General features: G+C 41.7%; 1 protein-coding gene across 1 annotated transcript in view; it reads left to right on the top strand.

Moving 5' to 3' along the window:
• Positions 1–18,414, top strand: part of HABP4 (hyaluronan binding protein 4) — a 105,696-nt gene that overhangs the window by 55,719 nt on the left and 31,563 nt on the right. The window contains exon 5 of the mRNA XM_030193639.1: positions 13,584–13,667. Coding sequence (XP_030049499.1) covers positions 13,584–13,667 — 84 coding nt within the window. The remainder of the gene's footprint in view (positions 1–13,583; positions 13,668–18,414) is intronic.

The following is an 18,414-nucleotide window of genomic DNA, read 5'->3' as shown; positions in this document are numbered from 1 at the left end:
TGGGGCCAGGTACACCCTTCCCTTTTAGTTTCTGCTAGTTTCTTGGCATTTTCTTAAGTTTCCTTATTTTTTGGTGGCTCCTTAGAGGCCTCCTTAGTCCTTGAGCTCTCAGCTGGGAAAGCCCCTTTTTTTCTTCAACATAGCATTCTTCCCGACATGTTCCAAAAATCTCCCAGTGTTTTGGGGCGCAGGTGCTTGCTTGCGGAGTTGCCTGTTCCCACCCTACGCAGGGAGTACTTTTGTACATCCCATCAGTTAATGGATTCATCTGCTGTTGATGACAAGGAAGGGAAAATTAGGTTCTTACCTTGGTAATTTTCTTTCCTTTAGTCACAGCAGATGAATCCATAATCCCTCCCTGTCTGACTTCGTTCTTGTTGTTCAGATCTTTCATGCAGATATCGTATAGCATCAGGAGGAGTTGAAGATCAGTTCTCAGAGTTTCTACATGCTGTTCTATTGCAGGAGGTTGAGAACGTCCCTCCTTTGTTGGTTATTGCTCCGGTTCTGGGGCATTTGTTCACTGTGAGGAAAGTTCACATTATTTTACCTTTCTTTCTCACTCTGCTTTGGAGGTTTCATATACTGAAGGCAGAAGGAGCTAGCCGTCCAAGGTCACTGTGGTTTTTCAGTGCTTTCTATCGCCACCTGCTGGTAGGCGGATACAACTCATCAGTTAATGGATTCATCTGCTGTGACTAAAGGAAAGGAAATTACCAAGGTAAGAACCTAATTTTCCTTTCTGGTTGACTGGTTATCATCCTAAGTCCTTTATTATTCCATTGCTTTTTGACCTACCAATTCTCCATCTGATTTGTTTCGTTACTTGAGAATCTTATTCAATTCAGCTCTTAAATTTAATGTGCAAATATCTCAGGCCTTTGCTCTCTTTGTAGCCTTATGGATACATCCAAACTCCACACCTTGGTTCAGGCATTCTTTATCTCCAGACTTGATTACTGTAATACTATTTATGCAGGAATCACTAGATCACAATTACGATGGCACCAGACTCTTCAGAATACAGCAACACAGTTTTTTTGTAGAGCTCATAAATCTGATTGCACTTCTCCTTTGATTCGTAAGCTTCATTGGTTGCCCATTCAGTACAAGGTACAGTTCAAAATTATATGCCTGCCTGACTTTTAAGGCTTACTATCTTGGCTCGTCTTCTATCTAGCTGCATTAACAATACCATACATCCCTAACCGCTCAATGAGGTCATTGTGTGCACATCACCTTGTCCTTCCGCAATCTAGGAAGGCACATTATGAATTGACAAGGAGTTCGGCCTTTTTTGTTTTAGATCGAATGCTCTGGAGTGCTCTTCCAGTATATATATATCTGTTCAGAACTATTGTTTACTTACTATAAAATCCAGCTTAAAACTGTTTTGAATTACCTAATGGCTCAGTTGGCATGGGGTGACAGGGTGATTATAAGTGGCATAGTAAATGGAAACAACAAACATAAACAACGTGTCCTCTTGAGCAGTTTCTCTTGTCCTGCTGGTCTCCTATGTCTCAGGATTATGACCTTTGTCTCTTCAGGGAAAAATATATCCTGACCAGAGCACTCGGGCCTAAGGGGACCAATGAGCTGTGGAAGGTAAAAAAGTGTCGTCAAAACCTAAGGAAAATAAAAAGGAGATGAGAGAACACTGGTCCAGTGTAGCACTTAAAAAAGAAAGGCCTCAGATAACGCAGATGAGAGCTATGACGAGACAACATCTTCTCTGCTCCGCAGATGAGAAGTGACTGGCTGGGCCCATGCAGCAGCAACAGGTGGAAGACGCAAGCACATACTTGTTATTGAGAATCCCTAAGCTACCAGGATGTTCAAAAGAAAAAAAATAGGGGTGATAAAACAATGTGGTCTGCAACAAGGCAGGCAAAAGGACTATTTTTGTGGGGACAGCCTACAGCAGAAACAAAATGAGCCTGGGGGGGGATGGAGTTGTATTCTAGATACCAAGTAAATGCTGAAGGACTGTCTGACCAAACCAGCTGTCCTATCGGGAATCCTGCTAAATACAGTAACTCAGAGCTCAACAAATCCTGGGCACCAAGTTGCCATGGTGCCCAGAAATTACATGCTGGCACCCGGGATTTCATGAATTTTGTTTTAGTAGAGCTGCCCCAAATGATGTGTTTCCTGCTTCGCAATGCAATTCAGCTCTCTTTGAAGCAGAAGTCTTGCAATTTCAAGCTCATGGGGCTTGAAATTATGAGACTGGGCCTAACTTCCTGCAATGTACGGCTCAAGCTTCATAGAGTCGCAGTAAGGACCAGGGGTTTAGCCACAGATGGGTCCAGACCCGTTCGCTTTTGTCTTGGGCCTACTCGGCAGCAGCTGGCCAGACTGGCAGAACACAAACCAGCCACTGTAAGTGATGGTTTTCTGCCAGCTGCCTGTGGCACTCTATCCCAGCCTCCTCTCTCCTCCACTGCTTCGGCAACAATGTCCTGTCCCCCAAATCCAAGCAACCCTCAAGAGCTGCTTCTACTATTTGCGACAGCTGCGCTTCCTCTCTCATTACATCGAGAAGGTAAATCTTATCCCAGTTGTGCATGCCATGATAACATCAAGACTGGATTACTGCAATGCACTATACAATGGTCTGACTACAAAGGGCCTGCACCAGCTTCAGTTGATTCAGAATGCAGCAGCAAGATTCATAGAAGGTTGCAAGCGACGTGACCACATCACACCATTTTTGCAAAAACTTCATTGGCTACCATTACAATACAGGGCTAAATTAAAAACTCTGACTGATCTTCAAGGCCCTGAAAGGGAATTGCCCCAAGTACCTGAAGAATAGGATGATCCTCCACACACCGTCAAGGACACTAAGGTCCTCCCAAGGACTATCACTAACCACACCGTCTACAAAAGACATTACACGATGTGATACCCGCAAGCGAGTCTTCTCCAGACTAGCCCCCACACTCTGGAATGCACTGCTTGAAAGGCTTCGCTTAACACATGACTGTCTCTACTTCAGGAAGCAGGTGAAAGCTTGGCTCTTCAACCAGACCTTTCATAGAAGAAGTAACTAACTTATTAGCCTCACTCACACACACAAGGAGTGACTTGGGCTGCATATACTGCAGCAGGACATGTTTATCCACTCCTACTCTAGCTGAGATAATATTTAACCATCTCTCTCTGACCTCATGTGCAACTTTCTTTAAATCAGTCACCTTACTGTCTAACTCTTCTTACTCTCTTATCTGTCTACATGTTACATCTTTGCTTTACCTTTCACTATCAATTAAAATGTTCTATTACGTGTTGTGTTGACATTGTAAGTAGTATACCATGCCATACTTTGTATTGTTATTTGAATATTTTTACTACTGTAATTGCCTATTGCTCATGTTTGATCTAGTCTTACTGTATACTGCCTTGAGTGAGTTCCTTCAAAAAGGCAGTAAATAAATCCTAATAAATAAATAAAATAGACTATATTGTCTCAAAATCTTTTTTCCATGCTGTTTGCAAGGCAGAGATTAGACCCCAGGAAGTGTCTGATCACGCTTATGTGTTAGTGTCATTGGCTCTGGGTGAACGTCACCCCTTGGCAAATGGAGTTTTCCAGCTTACTTATATGAGGATTTAAGAGTTCCAAAAGCATCTGGCTGAGAAATGGCACACCTATGAGACTTTTAATGCACAGCATGTAGATACTCCATCACTGTTTTGGTCAAAAGCTAAAGCAGTTCTCAGAGCAGATATTCTGGCATATGTAGTTGCCCACAACAAACGCATTGCCCAGGGTATCTTGCATCTGGAAAATAAATTTGGTGGCCAGGAGGGCCTTTGTCCAGGCCTCCTTGGCTACTCAATCTGCTCTTAACTCCTTGATCCATGAGCGAACAAAGAAAATGTTACTTTATACGGCGGGTCACGTGATGCTTGCGGGCTGAGTGGACGCTCGATTGCCCCGCTCCGTCTAAGAAGCTTGCATTATCAGCAAAATTTACTAGTTTTCCTACCCCACCGGGGCGAATTGCACCTAGTCCCGAGCAGGAAGAACGACATTATTACGGGAAGGAGCCGGGTAATCAATAACTGAGGGGCGCAGTGACATGCCAGCAAAAACACCGCGACCTGTTAGGGATTGCGCGCCGGCCTCTCCACCTAAGATGGCGACCACATCCGCTCCAGCCGCAGTGGTAATGCTGCAAGAAGAGGCAATAAGAGAGCTGACAAGGCAGTTAACAGCGGTATTGGATGACAGACTATCAAAGCTGCAGACATCAGTGGATACAATAAATGAAAACCTGGAAAGACGAGCAAGCTGAGGAGCGAATCAGCCGGCAGGAGGACCGTTCAGAAATGCTCGAAGGCAGAATGGTGGCGGTGGAGACGCTGGCAAAAAATCTCTCTCAGCTCACAGACGACTTGGAGAAAAGAAGTAGGAGCAATAATATTCGGATCATCGGGTTACCAGAGACGGTAAAAGACCAAGAGCTGAGAGATTTTGTCACTAGATGGCTGCCTGAACATCTTAAAGTGGAAGGCCTGCAGGGCCAAATGCGGGTGGAGCGCGTGCACCGCGTGGGCGCCATCAGAGAAGTGGACCAGCGCCGAGACCAGTCTTGGCAAAAATCTTGGACTATTCTGATAAAGAGAAGTTAATGCAGGCTTACAGGGTAACTTGAGCCGTGGATTACAATGGCAAGTGCATCTTGCTTTTTCAAGACTACTCTGCTCGGGTGTCGGAGCAGCGGAGGCGAATGGTGTAACATTGCAAGATACTGCATGATAAAGGAATAAGATTTGTGCTGTTGTACCCAGCAAAGGTACGAGTGACCCATGATAACAAGACCCTATTCTTTACTGATCCATCGGACCTCAAGTTATTTATGGACAGGATTTGAAGGAGGCTCATTGTTAAATGAAGGTGTTCCGAAGTGCCTCAGCAGCGAGGAAGAGAAAAGGGAAATATACTAGCAGTTACCAAGATTTTTAGCATCTGAGGACAATATTTGGTGGACAATGACCAAGGATATTGGAACAGTTGACGGCGGATCAAGGAAACCAATAGGGACACTAGCGATAATGAGCAAGCGGACAGCCAAACCCTGCAAAATAGAGGGAGGCTCAGACCGACAGTTTACTAAGGCGAAGGCTTGTAGAAGCATACGGGACACTGATGTTGATTTCTATAGCATGCGGGACGGGGACCAGTCGGGAGTTCAGACCTGGAAATGAGGGGCCTTGTCTGGTCTTTATAGTTGTAATGATGGATGGAGTAAAATAGTAAACAGCATATGGTATAGAACTTCACACGAAGGCTGGGCTGAAACCTCACACTAGGACATTATTTGGCACTTACAGAAGAGGAAGAGCAGTGAATGGGTCCCCGGAAGCGGGCTGGCAGAAATGTCTATATGCGAATGCCAGGAGCCTAAGAAATAAGATGGGAGAGTTAGAATATATTGCACTAAATGAAAAATTTAGATATAATAGGCATCTCTGAGACCTGGTGGAAGGAGGATAACCAGTGGGACACTGTCATACCGGGGTACAAATTATATCGTAGTGATAGGGTGGATCGAATTGGTGGAGGGGTAGCATTGTACATTATCGAGAGCCTTGAATCAAATAGATTGAAAATTCTGCAGGAAACAAAACACGTCTTGGAATCACTGTGAATTGAAGTTCCATGTGTAAAGGGGAAAAGGATAGTGATAGGAGTGTACTACCGTCCGCCTGGCCAGGATGAACAGACGGATGCAGAAATGTTAAAGGAAATTAGGGACACAAACAAACTGGGCAACACAAAAATAATGGGTGATTTCAATTACCCCGATATTGACTGGGTAAATGTAACATTGGGACACACTAGGGAGGTAAAATTCCTTGATGAAATCAAGGACAGCTTTATGGAACAGCTGGTACAGGAGCCAACGAGAGAAGGAAAAATTCTAGACCTAGTCCTTAGTGGAGCGCATGATCTGGTGTGGGAGATAATGGTGCTGGGGCCGCTTGATAACAGTGATCATAATATGATCGGATTTGATATTAGCTTTGAAGTTAGTATACATAGGAAATCAAATATGTTAGCGTTTAACTTTAAAAAAGGAGACTATGATAAAATGAGAAGAATGGTGAAAAGAAAACTTAGAGGAGTGACTGCGAGGGTCAAAAATTTACATCAGGCATGGATGCTGTTAAAAAACACCATCGTGGAAGCCCAGGCCAAATATATTCCTCGTATTAAAAAAGGAGGACGGAAGACCAAACGACAGCCAGCATGGTTAAAAAGTGAGGTGAAGCAAGGTATTAGAGCTAAAAGAAATTCCTTCAGAAAATGGAAGAAGGAACCGACTGAAAATAATAAGAAACTGCATAAGGAATGTCAAGTCAAATGTAAAGCGCTGATAAGGAAGGCAAAGAGGGACTTCGAAAAAAAGATTGCGTTGGAGGCAAAAACACATAGTAAAAATTTTTTTAGGTACATTAAAAGCAGGAAGCCAGCAAAAGAATCGGTTGGACTGCTAGATGACCGAGGAGTAAAAGGGGCGATCAGGGGAGACAAAGCCGTAGCGGATAGATTAAATTAATTCTTTGCTTTAGACTTCACCAAGGAAGATTTGGGAGTGATACCGGTGCCGGAAATGGTATTCAAAGCTGACGAGTCGGAAAAACTTAATGAATTCTCTGTAAACCTGGAGGATGTAATGGGGCAGTTCTACAAACTGAAGAGTAGCAAATCTCCTGGACCGGATGGTATTCATCCCAGAGTACTGATAGATCTGAAAAATGAATTTGCAGAGCTATTGTTAGAAATATGTAATTTATCCTTTAAAATCGAGTGTGGTACCAGAAGATTGGAGGGTGGCCAATGTAACGCCGATTTTTTTAAAAAGGTTCCAGAGGAGATCTAGGAAATTATAGACCGGTGAGTCTGACGTCGGTTCTGGGCAAAATGGTAGAGACTATTATTAAGAACAAAATTACAGAGCATATTCAGAAGCATGGATTAATGAGACTAAAGTCAACATGGATTTAGTGAAGGGAAATCTTGCCTCACCAATCTACTACATTTCTTTGAAGGGGTGAACAAACATGTGGATAAAGGTGAGCTGGTTGATATTGTGTATCTGGATTTTCAGAAGGCGTTTGACAAAGTACCTCATGAAAGACTCCAGTGGAAATTGGAGAGTCATGGGATAGGAGGTAGTGTTCTATTGTGGATTAAAAACTGGTTAAAAGATAGAAAACAGAGAGTAGGGTTAAATGGTCAGTATTTTCAATGGAGAAGGGTAGTTAGTGGAGTTCCCCAGGGGTCTGTGTTGGGACTGCTACTTTTTAACATATTTATAAATGACCTAGCGATGGGAGTAACTAGTGAGGTAATTAAATTTGCTTATGTGACAAAGTTATTCAAAGTGGTTAAATCACGGGAGGATTGTGAAAAATTACAAGAGGACCTTACGAGACTGGGAGACTGGGCGACTAAATTTATTTATTTATTTATTACATTTGTACTCCACACTTTCCCACTCAAAGCAGGTTCAACACGGCAGTTGATGTTTAATGTGAGCAAGTGCAAAGTGATGCATGTGGGAAAGAGGAACCTGAATTATAGCTACGTCATGCAAGGTTCCACCTTAGGAGTCACGGACCAAGAAAGGGATCTAGGTGTCGATGATATGTTGAAACCTTCTGCTCAGTGTGCTGCTGCAGCTAAGAAAGTAAATAGAATGTTAGGTATTATTAGGAAAGGAATGGAAAACAAAAATGAGGATGTTATAATGCCTTTGTATCGCTCCATGGTGCGACCGTACCTCGAATATTCAATTCTGGTCGCTGTATCTCAAAAATGATATAGTGGAATTAGAAAAGGTGCAGAGAAGGGCGACGAAAATGATAAAGGGGATGGGACAACTTCCCTATGAGGAAAGGCTAAAGCGGCTAGGGCTCTTCAGCTTGGAGAAAAGGCGGCTGAGGGGAGATATGATAGAGGTCTATAAAATATTGAGTGGAGTTGAACGGGTAGATGTGAAGCGTCTGTTCACGCTTTCCAAAAATACTAGGAGAAGGGGAATGCGATGAAGCTACAATGTAGTAAATTTAAAATGAATCTGAGAAAATTCTTCTTCACTCAACATGTAATTAAACTCTGGAATTCATTGCCAGAGAATGTGATAAAGGTGGTTAGCTTAGCGGCGTTTAAAAAAGGTTTGGACGGCTTCCTAAAAGAAAAGTCCATAGACCATTATTAAATGGACTTGGGGAAAATCCACTATTTCTGGGATAAGCAGTATAAAATGTTTTGTACATTTTAGGGGGATCTTGCCAGGTATTTGTGATCTGGATTGTCCACTGTTGGAAACAGGATGCTGGCTTGATGGAACTTTGGTCTTTCCCAGTATGGCAATACTTATGTACTTTATATAACATTAAATTATACACGTGTGGTCTCCACAGATGGGGGAATAAAACCGGGAAATTGCTGGCCTCTTTGGTAAGGCAATGCTCGGGGAAAACATACATTGCAAAGATGAAAGGAGCAAGGGGAGAAAGTATTACGGCACAAAAAGAGATACAGGGAGAGTTCACACGCTTCTATGCGGCACTATATGACACAGGGACCTTCTCTAGTCAGAGGTGTGAAGAATTTTTTCAACACCTGCAACTTCCACGGTTGACAATAGAACAGATAGCACAGTTAAGTGCACCTATTGCAGGAACGGAAGTGCAGGCGGTGATAAAGCATTTAAAACTAGCCAAAGCCCCCGGTCCCAATGGGTTGGGGACAGAATTTTACAAAATATTGCAGGAGCATTGTATACCCGCCTTTGTGGATATGGGTGACGATATTCGTGAGTCTCAGACAATAGGGCCCACATTGAACCATGCTTACATCACGGTATTGCCAAAGCCATGGAAAGATGTGACGCTGGTGGGTTCGTATAGGCCCATATCACTTATAAATCAAGATCTTAAGATTCTGACTAGTGTGCTTTACTGCAAGGCTAGGGGAGCTTCTCCCTCTCTTGGCGCGCACGGATCAAGTAAGATTTGTGAAGGGCAGATTTGTGTCGGCGAATGTCCTGAAAGTATGCCGTATATCGAGAGAAGGTAGACATTGGTGGGGAGATTCGATAATAGCTAGTTTGAATGCCGAAAAGGCTTTTGACAAGGACCTGTGGCCATACCTTTTTTGGATATTGCAGCGTTTTGGTGTCAGAGGGGCCTTTTTGGATTGGGTTCGAGTACTATACAGCAATCCAACGGCCCAGTTGTTAATAAATGAGCCACTCACACCAAGTCAGGGGCGTAGCCAGACACCTACTTTGGGTGGGCCTGGGCCCAAGATGGGTGGGCAGAAGAACTCCGCCCTGTCCCACAAGTGATTTGGTTTCTCACTCTCTTGCCTGCATGCCATATGGTCTCTCAAACATCCCCCCTACCCCGCATACCTTTTAAATAGCAGATTTTCACCGGCAGCGAGCAGCAACTAATACACATGTTGACCCCACAGCCTTCCCTCTGATGCAGCTTCCTGTTTCCACATAGGCGGGAATACATCAGAGGGAAGGCTGGTATGCAGGAGGGACAGTTGTTGGGAGTTTTTGGCTGGTGGGGCTTGGGGATCCCTGCCAGACATATCATAGGTATGCTGCTACTGGGTGGGCTTGAGCCCAAACTGGGTGGGCCTAGGCCCATCCAGGCCCACCCTTGGCTACGCCATCGCTGGGGCAGGGGACACGGCAGGGGTGCCCATTATCGCCCCTGCTATTTGTTCTGTCGCTAGAACCACTGGCTGCCAGGATGCGACAGGATAGGAAGGTGCAGGGTATAACTATGGGAGACACGGAACACTGGATCAATATGTTTGCAGATGATATGCTGTTATTGCTGGATAATGCAAGGGAGTCATTGCTGGCAGTAATGGAGATAATTAGAGAATTTGGGGCCTTTGCTGGGAAATCAGAAGTGGTGGCGTCTCCATGTCTTAGCACTACCTTGGAAGACTTCCCACTGCTCTGGGCTAGGATGGGGATTAAGTATCTTGGGGTATATTTGAGCTCTGACCACGATTGGATGTACAGGAAGAACATTATAGAAAAGGTAGAAATGGTGAGGAGGATATGTGTACAGTGGAAGGACCTCCCGGTTAGTTTCCGAGGTTGAGTAGCATTTGTTAAGATTGTACTACTCCCCAAGCTACTTTATCCGTTACAGATGATACCTTTGTGGGTGGCGAAACGGGAGGAGGAAATATACCACACATAATAGGTACATTCATTTGGCACAATAAGTGTCCCTGAATCGCATTTACCAAATTAGTCCGGATCAGAAGGGAAGGAGGACTGAGACTCCCGGAAAAGCCAGGAGGAGGAGGCAGTTATTCGCCCTTATGGGACATTGGGTAAGCAGTTGTTGAATGTTAGAAAGAAGCCGAGAAGTGTTATAAGGCATATCTGTATACAGAAGCTTCAGAGATCCTATGAGGTACAATGTGTTGTAAACTTCCTTTTTCTGGCGGTAATAAAGATATTTTTTTTAAAATGTTACTTTATAGAAAGTATAAGTTTTTCAAGTTTGGAAATAGACCTGGAAATTATTAGCACAATTCACAAAAACTTATTATGGTACAAGATATATTCTGGCTATACGCACCCCAGCTGGTCAAGTTCATTTGTTTTTATAGTCCATTTGTTTTTATTATTTTAAGTCCTTTTATGCCACTATGAGAGAAAATTTTGACCCACAATTACAGGATTACTTGGACTATGTGGGACTTCCAAAATTATCTCAGGCACAGATAGGTGGTCTGTTGCTCCTGTTGCAGGCCGAATAAGTCCAATATTGTACTAAGCGCTTGAAATGTCATTCTTCCCCGGGTCCATGTGGGTTCTCAGTTTTTTAAATTACTTGCCCCTCAGCTCATAGCCCCGTTGCAAGCGTATTACATGGATTGTCTTGCTTCCAGCCACTTTCCACATTATGATTTTATATTTAAAGTATAAAAAGGAACAATATGGTGCGCAACTGTTTTGTGTATAAATTACAAATAGAAAACAATAATGAGAAGCTATAATAATTCTCCCCCACCCCACCACCCTCTATCCTTCCAATCTCAACAATAGCTGATTTCTACTACCCCAAGGAATCTTAATCCACCCTGTTAAAATGTCCAGGGGTACAATACACACAACCCATTCTGTATGCCCTAGAGGGGAGAAATATGCGCTGTTAAGCACTATTACGATTTTTTAATCTGTGGATGAATAATACTTCATCAACAATCTCAGGATTCAGTCCTTCCTGCAATTGAATGTGTCTTCTTAGAAAATGTGCTGGTAGAAGAATGCGCTGGACCCCACATTCAAATTTTGCTAGTTCTGACCAGCATGTTTGCTTGTTTTTCCAGAAAGTCAAAGTATCATTGTCTGCATCACTCAAACATAAATAACAGTCTAGTTCATCAACAGGCTTCAAAGTAGAAAATGACATGGGGATAATTTTGTCCCCATCCCCGTGTCATTCTCTAATATTACACCAATATTGGAAGGTTTGCATTGGCTACCAATTGTCGCATTTAGTGTTGATTTTTATGTCATTTTGCAATGAGGCTCCTTTACGTATTGCAGTGTGATCATGAATTTACTGACCACCTCGACAACTTCAATCAATGAATTAAGGGTACCACCAGGTCCAGTGTACAGACTTTGTGCAAGATTTTCAATGGCAGGGTCAGTCTTGTGGATCTTGCTCCCACAGGATCTTAAGTTGATTCCTTCTATATTACATTTTTGTAAATAGTTTAAAAGCATGTTTAAGCAAGCTTTTAGGTTATACTTTTTGGAGCTGATTGTAAATTTTATTGTAAGCTGTTTATGTTTTATTCATTTTATTATATTATGTTGATTTTATTATGTGTGTGTTTTGTAACCCACTTAGAATTTTTAGATAACTTGAGATATAAATTTGAAAAGTAAAATGAAAATCACGGTTTTCAGTCCTGCAGACTTTGGCATTGCTTATCCCATAGAAATGCATTGAGCTATTGTTTGGGGAAGCTTTTCTTTGGAATCCCCAATCTGATTTGGCCTGTTTCTAAACAGTGCCTTTTTCACCAGCTGTTCCCACAGACCAATTTTTTTAAATCTTCAATGAGCTATTTTGCCTTTTGCTTCCTCCCCCCCCCCCCCCCCCCCCCCCCATGGCTTTCTGGACCCCTTATGTTAGTTTCTTTACTCTGCTTTCCTTTTGTCATACTTTTTAAAAAAAAGTTTTAGTTTATTTAGCTTGATAAACTGCCTTTCACACTCCAGTCAGTGGTGTGGTTTACAAACAATATTATACCATAGAAACACAAAAGAAAAAAAGTATAAAAACATCTGTGGTAGCATTTCTGTGTTTGATTTAATTTGAGTGGTGGTAGTACAGGTTTCTGAATCTGCAGGGTGACATTCTAAATGTGACTTCATATTTAAGACTAATGGAATAGATTTGTTGTCTTAAAAAATGTACAGCACACATTTTCATTATGTATTGATCCTTGACAGAGGTTTAGATCATAATCTCTTTCAAATTTACCAGCATTCTCATCAAAAACTGTTCTGGTGGTATGCAGTGTGATATGATATGGCAGAATTGCAAGAATGTACTGTGCATCTATAAATCACTGTATTTTATCATGTTATAAACATTTTATTTCTGCCTAGAAGGGATTACTATATTTAGAGGTTTTTCAGAAACTTTAAAAGAATATAAATGAAACCCCTTTTCTCAAAAATATAAGTAAAAAGCCTTGATGGATTTTTCTTATTTGTGGACCTTAAGTCCATAAACTGTTAAGCAAATGAGGGGGGGAGTCATTCTCTCTGCCTCACATAGGCTGTGAAACCTGCCTCTGCAGTGCTTATATAACAGGATGGCCTAGCGAATTAAGACCTGACTGAGGAATATGGTGATATGCAACACTCAGACTGAGCCACTAGGTCAACCCCTAGGGTGCTTTAATATTTTTTTTTGGGGGGGGGGGGTGCAACATATTTAAAGCACAGTGGGGGGAAAAACATTTTTGGATTCCATAATTTCACATTACAGGTGTGGATTTGGAATAATTAAATCTTTTGTGGAGGGAGAACACAAGGCATTGATTTTGATACAAATAAGAAGTTGGAAAATGGAGGCTTAGCAGCTGCCTGTAAAGACAGTAAATGGGCTATAGAACTGGAAACGCATATGATACACATGTGAATTGTTTTATGAAAACAAAAATCACAAGTGTTAGCCAAGGCTTTCTCCATTCTCTCAAAGATAGGAGAGCTGTCAGACATGGATCCTAATTATTGTTGTATAAAGGGTTCTCAAATCTTTCCTAAAGTAAAAAAAAAAGTTGAGTTTGTAGGATACCCATAACTAATATGCATGAGATAGATATATCTATCTTAGAAATGAAGTTGGCTGGTGCAAAAAGACCTGCTTTTAATAGTAGTAAGAATTGTTAAGAAAAAATGTATGTGCAAAGTATGTCTTCTCTAAGGTAAGGTTTGCTTGCTTTTTAAACAAAAGTATAGATGTTTGACACAAGTTTGCTTATTCTGCAGTGGCATGGAGCAGACCACACCAATGGAAGAGACTACTGAGGTGGAAGAACACCAAGAATTGCCTGATGGAGAATCTGAGACAAAGTATATAGTCTTATTTTTAAAGTGGTAATGCTAGCTAGAACATTTTCTGTTCAACTTTTGGGTAGTTGGAGGACAAGAGCAAAAACCTTTAAATGGAAGTATATTAAATCTTGGTCCACTGTTCTGTTGAGGATAGAAGAGTCATTGTATCAGCATTAATTTTCCCACTTTTCCAGATAAATTTGTTAGAGAGTATTTGTCTCAAAACTGGGAGAATTGTTTTATTCTTTGTTTTGTGTTTTAATGGAACAAACAAAACAGAAACCCAGAAAAGAGGCTATCGTGCACATTTCAGAAAACATGGTTCACGGAACTGATTGTCCAGTGTAGCTTTGTCTTCATTAAGGCAAATAGGATAATTGTAATACGAGGCAGTGTTTCCATCACAGGTAGTTTTAGGTTCTCCATCCCCAGAGCACTTATTAGCTCCTCCTTCCATTGTTTTCTTTAATTCTCTTACTAGTGAGAATGTGATGGTTGTCAACCTTGGTGCTATTTTTAAACTTATTCTGTAGCGACCTCACCAGACTAGTCCAGAACCTGTGGGTTGTGTCTGTCGACCAGTGGATGGAGACAGAGGAAAAAAAAGTCCTGCATGCATTACCTAAGATAGTGTTTCCCAAGACTAGTCTGGAGTACCGCTTGCCAGTCAGGTTTTCAGGATATCCACAAGAAAGATTTGCATATAATGGAGGCAGTGTATGCAAATCAAGTTCATGCATATTCATTGTGGATATCCTGAAAACCTGACTGGCAAGGGGTACTCCAGGAATGGAGGTGAGAAACTCTGACCTTAAGGGTACTGTGCAGCCGTAGATGCTCACTATTTCTCTGTCTACAGCAAATGGTGATGGCAGGACTGTGCAGCTCCTGGGCTGGTTACTGAAGCAACTCCTGACCTGTTTGGAAAACTGGGTGTCAGTTGAGCAGATGGGATTCCTCACTTGAAGTTATGAGCTCCAAAACAAACAAACAAACAAAAAAGACATATTGCAAACTTAATTTGATCTGTAGCAAGGATGATACTCGGAGGAGTCGAGTTCCCCCTCTTCTCCCTTATTCATTGCTGTTCTCTCCCTTCATCTGAAAGGGGTTTAAATCATTGTGCAGGAAGTTGCTTCCTCACCTCAAGACATCAGAAGAACTCTGCAGTGTTTGTTCCAAGCTACACTAGCAGTTAGCAGAAACAAATGGAAATATTCACCTGTATTTAAGGGATGGAGGGATTATTTCCTTTCTTTGGCTGGTTCTGAAGGAGCTTGGGTTTGATGCCGAGAGTTTAGGCCAGCAGCAGTACTTTCTCCAGACTGCTAGGCTGAAGCACCAGTGTTTTCTCCTGGCTCGGCCCACATGCCTTTAGGAATTCTCAGAGCGAGCTTCAGGATGCAGGCCTCTGGGGAAAGGAACAACTCAGAGATGTGAGTTTCACCCCTCTACTTTCTTTTTATTCACCCAGTATTTCATAAGTACATAAGTATTTCTATACTGGGACAGACCAAAGGTCAATCAAGCCCAGCATCCTGTTTCCAACAGTGGCCAATCCAGGTCACAAGTACCTGGCAAGATCCCAAAAAAGTACAATACATTTTATATTGCTTATCCTAGTAATATAGGTTACTAAAATATATAGGTGAAGGAGAAAATCATTCAAAACATTCGCAATTGGCAACAAGGTGGAGTCTCATATTTTTTTGCACGAATATTCACATCACTCCCTTGGTGACTCTATTGACGTGCATAGGTTTAATCATCGACTTAAACCACCTCCACCCTAATACTGTAATTTCTTAAACATGACATACCAAAAAATGCAAACATATGTGAATATATGCAAAAATATACAAAAGACACTTAGCTTGCGGAGCGATTAAACTCCCTTATTCAGACTGGGTGTGTAGACACCCCGACAGTGCCTGTTTCGCTATGCTTCTTCTGGGGGAGCCCACACCATTTAGCTGAATCGTGTCTTGACACAGTCCCTTGGTGATTCACACAAATCTGTCTGTTACCGATAACAGACAGATTTGTAAGGGAGCAGAGGCGCCATTTTGTGTGAATAGCCAAGGGACTATGTCAAGACACGATTCAGCTAAATGGTGTGGGTTCCCCCAGAAGAAGCATAGCGAAACAGGCACTGTCGGGGCCTCTACAAACCCAGTCTAAATAAGGGAGTTTAATCGCTCCGCAAGCTAAGTGTCTTTTGTATATTTTTGCATTTATTCACATATGTTTGCATTTTTTGGTATGTCATGTTTAAGAAATTACAGTATTAGGGTGGAGGTGGTTTAAGTCGATGATTAAACCTATGCACGTCAATAGAGTCACCAAGGGAGTGATGTGAATATTCGTGCAAAAAAATATGAGACTCCACCTTGTTGCCAATTGCGAATGTTTTGAATGATTTTCTCCTTCACCTATATATTTTAGTAACCTATATTTCATCAGGAGTAAGTCAAGCCATAAAGTTTTTTTGTTTTTATCCTAGTAATAAGCAGTGGATTTTCCTCGTGTCCATTTTAGTAATGGTCTATGGATTTTTCCTTTAGGAAGCCATCCAAACCTAGTTTTTAAAACCCACTGAGCTAACTGCTTTTGCTACATACTCTGGCAATGAATTGCAGAGCTTAATTACACATTGAGTGAAGAAATATTTTCTATGATTCGTTTTAAATTTATTACTTTGTAGCTTCATTGCATGTCCCCTAGTCCTAGTATTTTTGGAAAGAGTAAACAAGCGATTCACGTCTACCCATTCCACTCCACTCATTTCTTTGCCCCTCTCTGTACCTTTTCTAATTCCACTATGAGGCATATTTTCAAAGCACTTTGGGAGGCTAAGTTCCATAGGTTTCTATGGAACTTTGGGAGGCTAAGTGCTTTGAAAATGAGCCTCTGTATCTTTTTTTTGAGTTGCGGTGACCAGAATTGAACACAATCTAAGCTGTCACACCATGGGGCAATACAAAGGCATTATAATGTCCTCATTTTTGTTTTCCATTCTTCCCTAATAATACCTAACATTCTATTTGCTTTCTTAGCTGCCGCCACACACTGGGCAGAGGGTTTTCAACGTATCATCAACAACGACGCCTAGATCCCTTTCCTGGTCAGTGACTCCTAATGTGGAACCTTTGATTACATAGCTGTAATTCGGGTTCCTGTTTCCCACATGCATCATTTTGCACTTGCTCACATTAAACGTCTTCTGCCATTTGGATGCCCAGTTTCTTAAGGTCCTTTTGTAATTTTTTACAATCCTCTTGCAATTTAACAACTTTGAATAACTTTGTGTTGTCAGCAAACTTAATTACCTGACTAGTTACTGCCATCTCTAGATCATTTATAAATATGTTAAAAAGCAGCGATCCCAGCACATGCCCCTGATGAACCACACTATCTACCCTTCTTCACTGAGAATACTGACCATTTAACCTTACTCTCTGTTTTCTATCTTTTAACCAGTTTTTAATCCACAATAGGGCACTACTCTCCAATCCCATGACTCTCAATTTCTTCTGGAGTCTTTCATGAGATACTTTATCTGAATTTTCAACAGGCCTTTGACAAACAATATCGACCGGCTCACCTTTATCCACATGTTCACTCCTTCAAAGAAATGTAATAGATTGGTGAGGAAAGATTTCTCTACATTAAATCCATGTTGGTTTTGTCTCATTAATCCATGTTTTTGAATATGCTCTGTAATTTTGTTCTTTATAATAGCCTCTACCATTTTGTTCGGCACCGACGTCAGGCTCACAGGTCTCTAATTTCCCGGATCTCCTCTGGAACGTTTTAAAACATCAGCGTTACATTGGCCACCCTCCAATCTTGTGGTACCATGCTTAATTTTAAAGATAAATTGCATATTACTAACAATAGTTTGCAAGTTCATTTTTAAATTCTATCAGTACTAGGGGATGAATACCATCTGGTCCAGTAGATTTGCTACTCTTCAATTTGTCAAATTGCGCCATTACATCCTTCAGGTTTATAGAAATTTCATTCAGTTTCTCTGACTCGTCAGCTTTGAATACCATTTCTGGCACCGGTATCTCTCCCAAATCTTCCTCTGTGAATACAGAGACAAAGAATTCATTTAATCTCTCTGCTACAGCTTTGTCTTCCCTGATTGCCCCTTTTACCCCTCAGTCATCTAGCAGTCCAACGGATTCTTTTGCTGGCTTCTTGCTTTTTAATATACCTTAAAAAATTTACTACTGTAATTGTTTTTGCCTCCAACTCAATCTTTTTTTCAAAGTCCCTCTTTGCCTTCCTTATCAGTGCTTTGCATTTAACTTTACATTCCTTGTGCTATTTCTTGTTATTTTCAGTAGGGTTCCTTTCTTCCATTTTCTGACATTTAAAACAAAAACCAAGAGAAGAGCCTTGAGCAAATCTGGGGGTTTTTTTGGTTTATTTTGTGTATAGTTGTGTTTGAGGTTTTTTGGTGAGGTCTTCCAATAGTACTGTGAGTAGTGGAGGGCTGACCTGGGACAGCTGAGTTTACAGCTGCCTTCCTTTGCTGGTAGGAGCAGCATCTTGAACAGTACTTAGATTGCAGCAGTGGGTGCCTGAGAAGATCCTTGGGGCACATTTCGGAGGGAACCCTGGTAGGCCCTGGTGTAGTGAAAGTCTTCACAAATCTCCTCTAAAACTATATTCTCTCCCTCCAAATGTCTCTACCTGTTTACTCTTTAATAAATGATTTTAATTGGAGATAAGCATAGTGATGTTCCCAGGGCAG

This window comes from Microcaecilia unicolor, chromosome 2 (assembly GCF_901765095.1).
Source record: "Microcaecilia unicolor chromosome 2, aMicUni1.1, whole genome shotgun sequence".
NCBI classification, from domain to species: Eukaryota; Metazoa; Chordata; class Amphibia; order Gymnophiona; family Siphonopidae; genus Microcaecilia; species Microcaecilia unicolor.
This window is presented reverse-complemented; position numbering and strand designations above follow the sequence as displayed.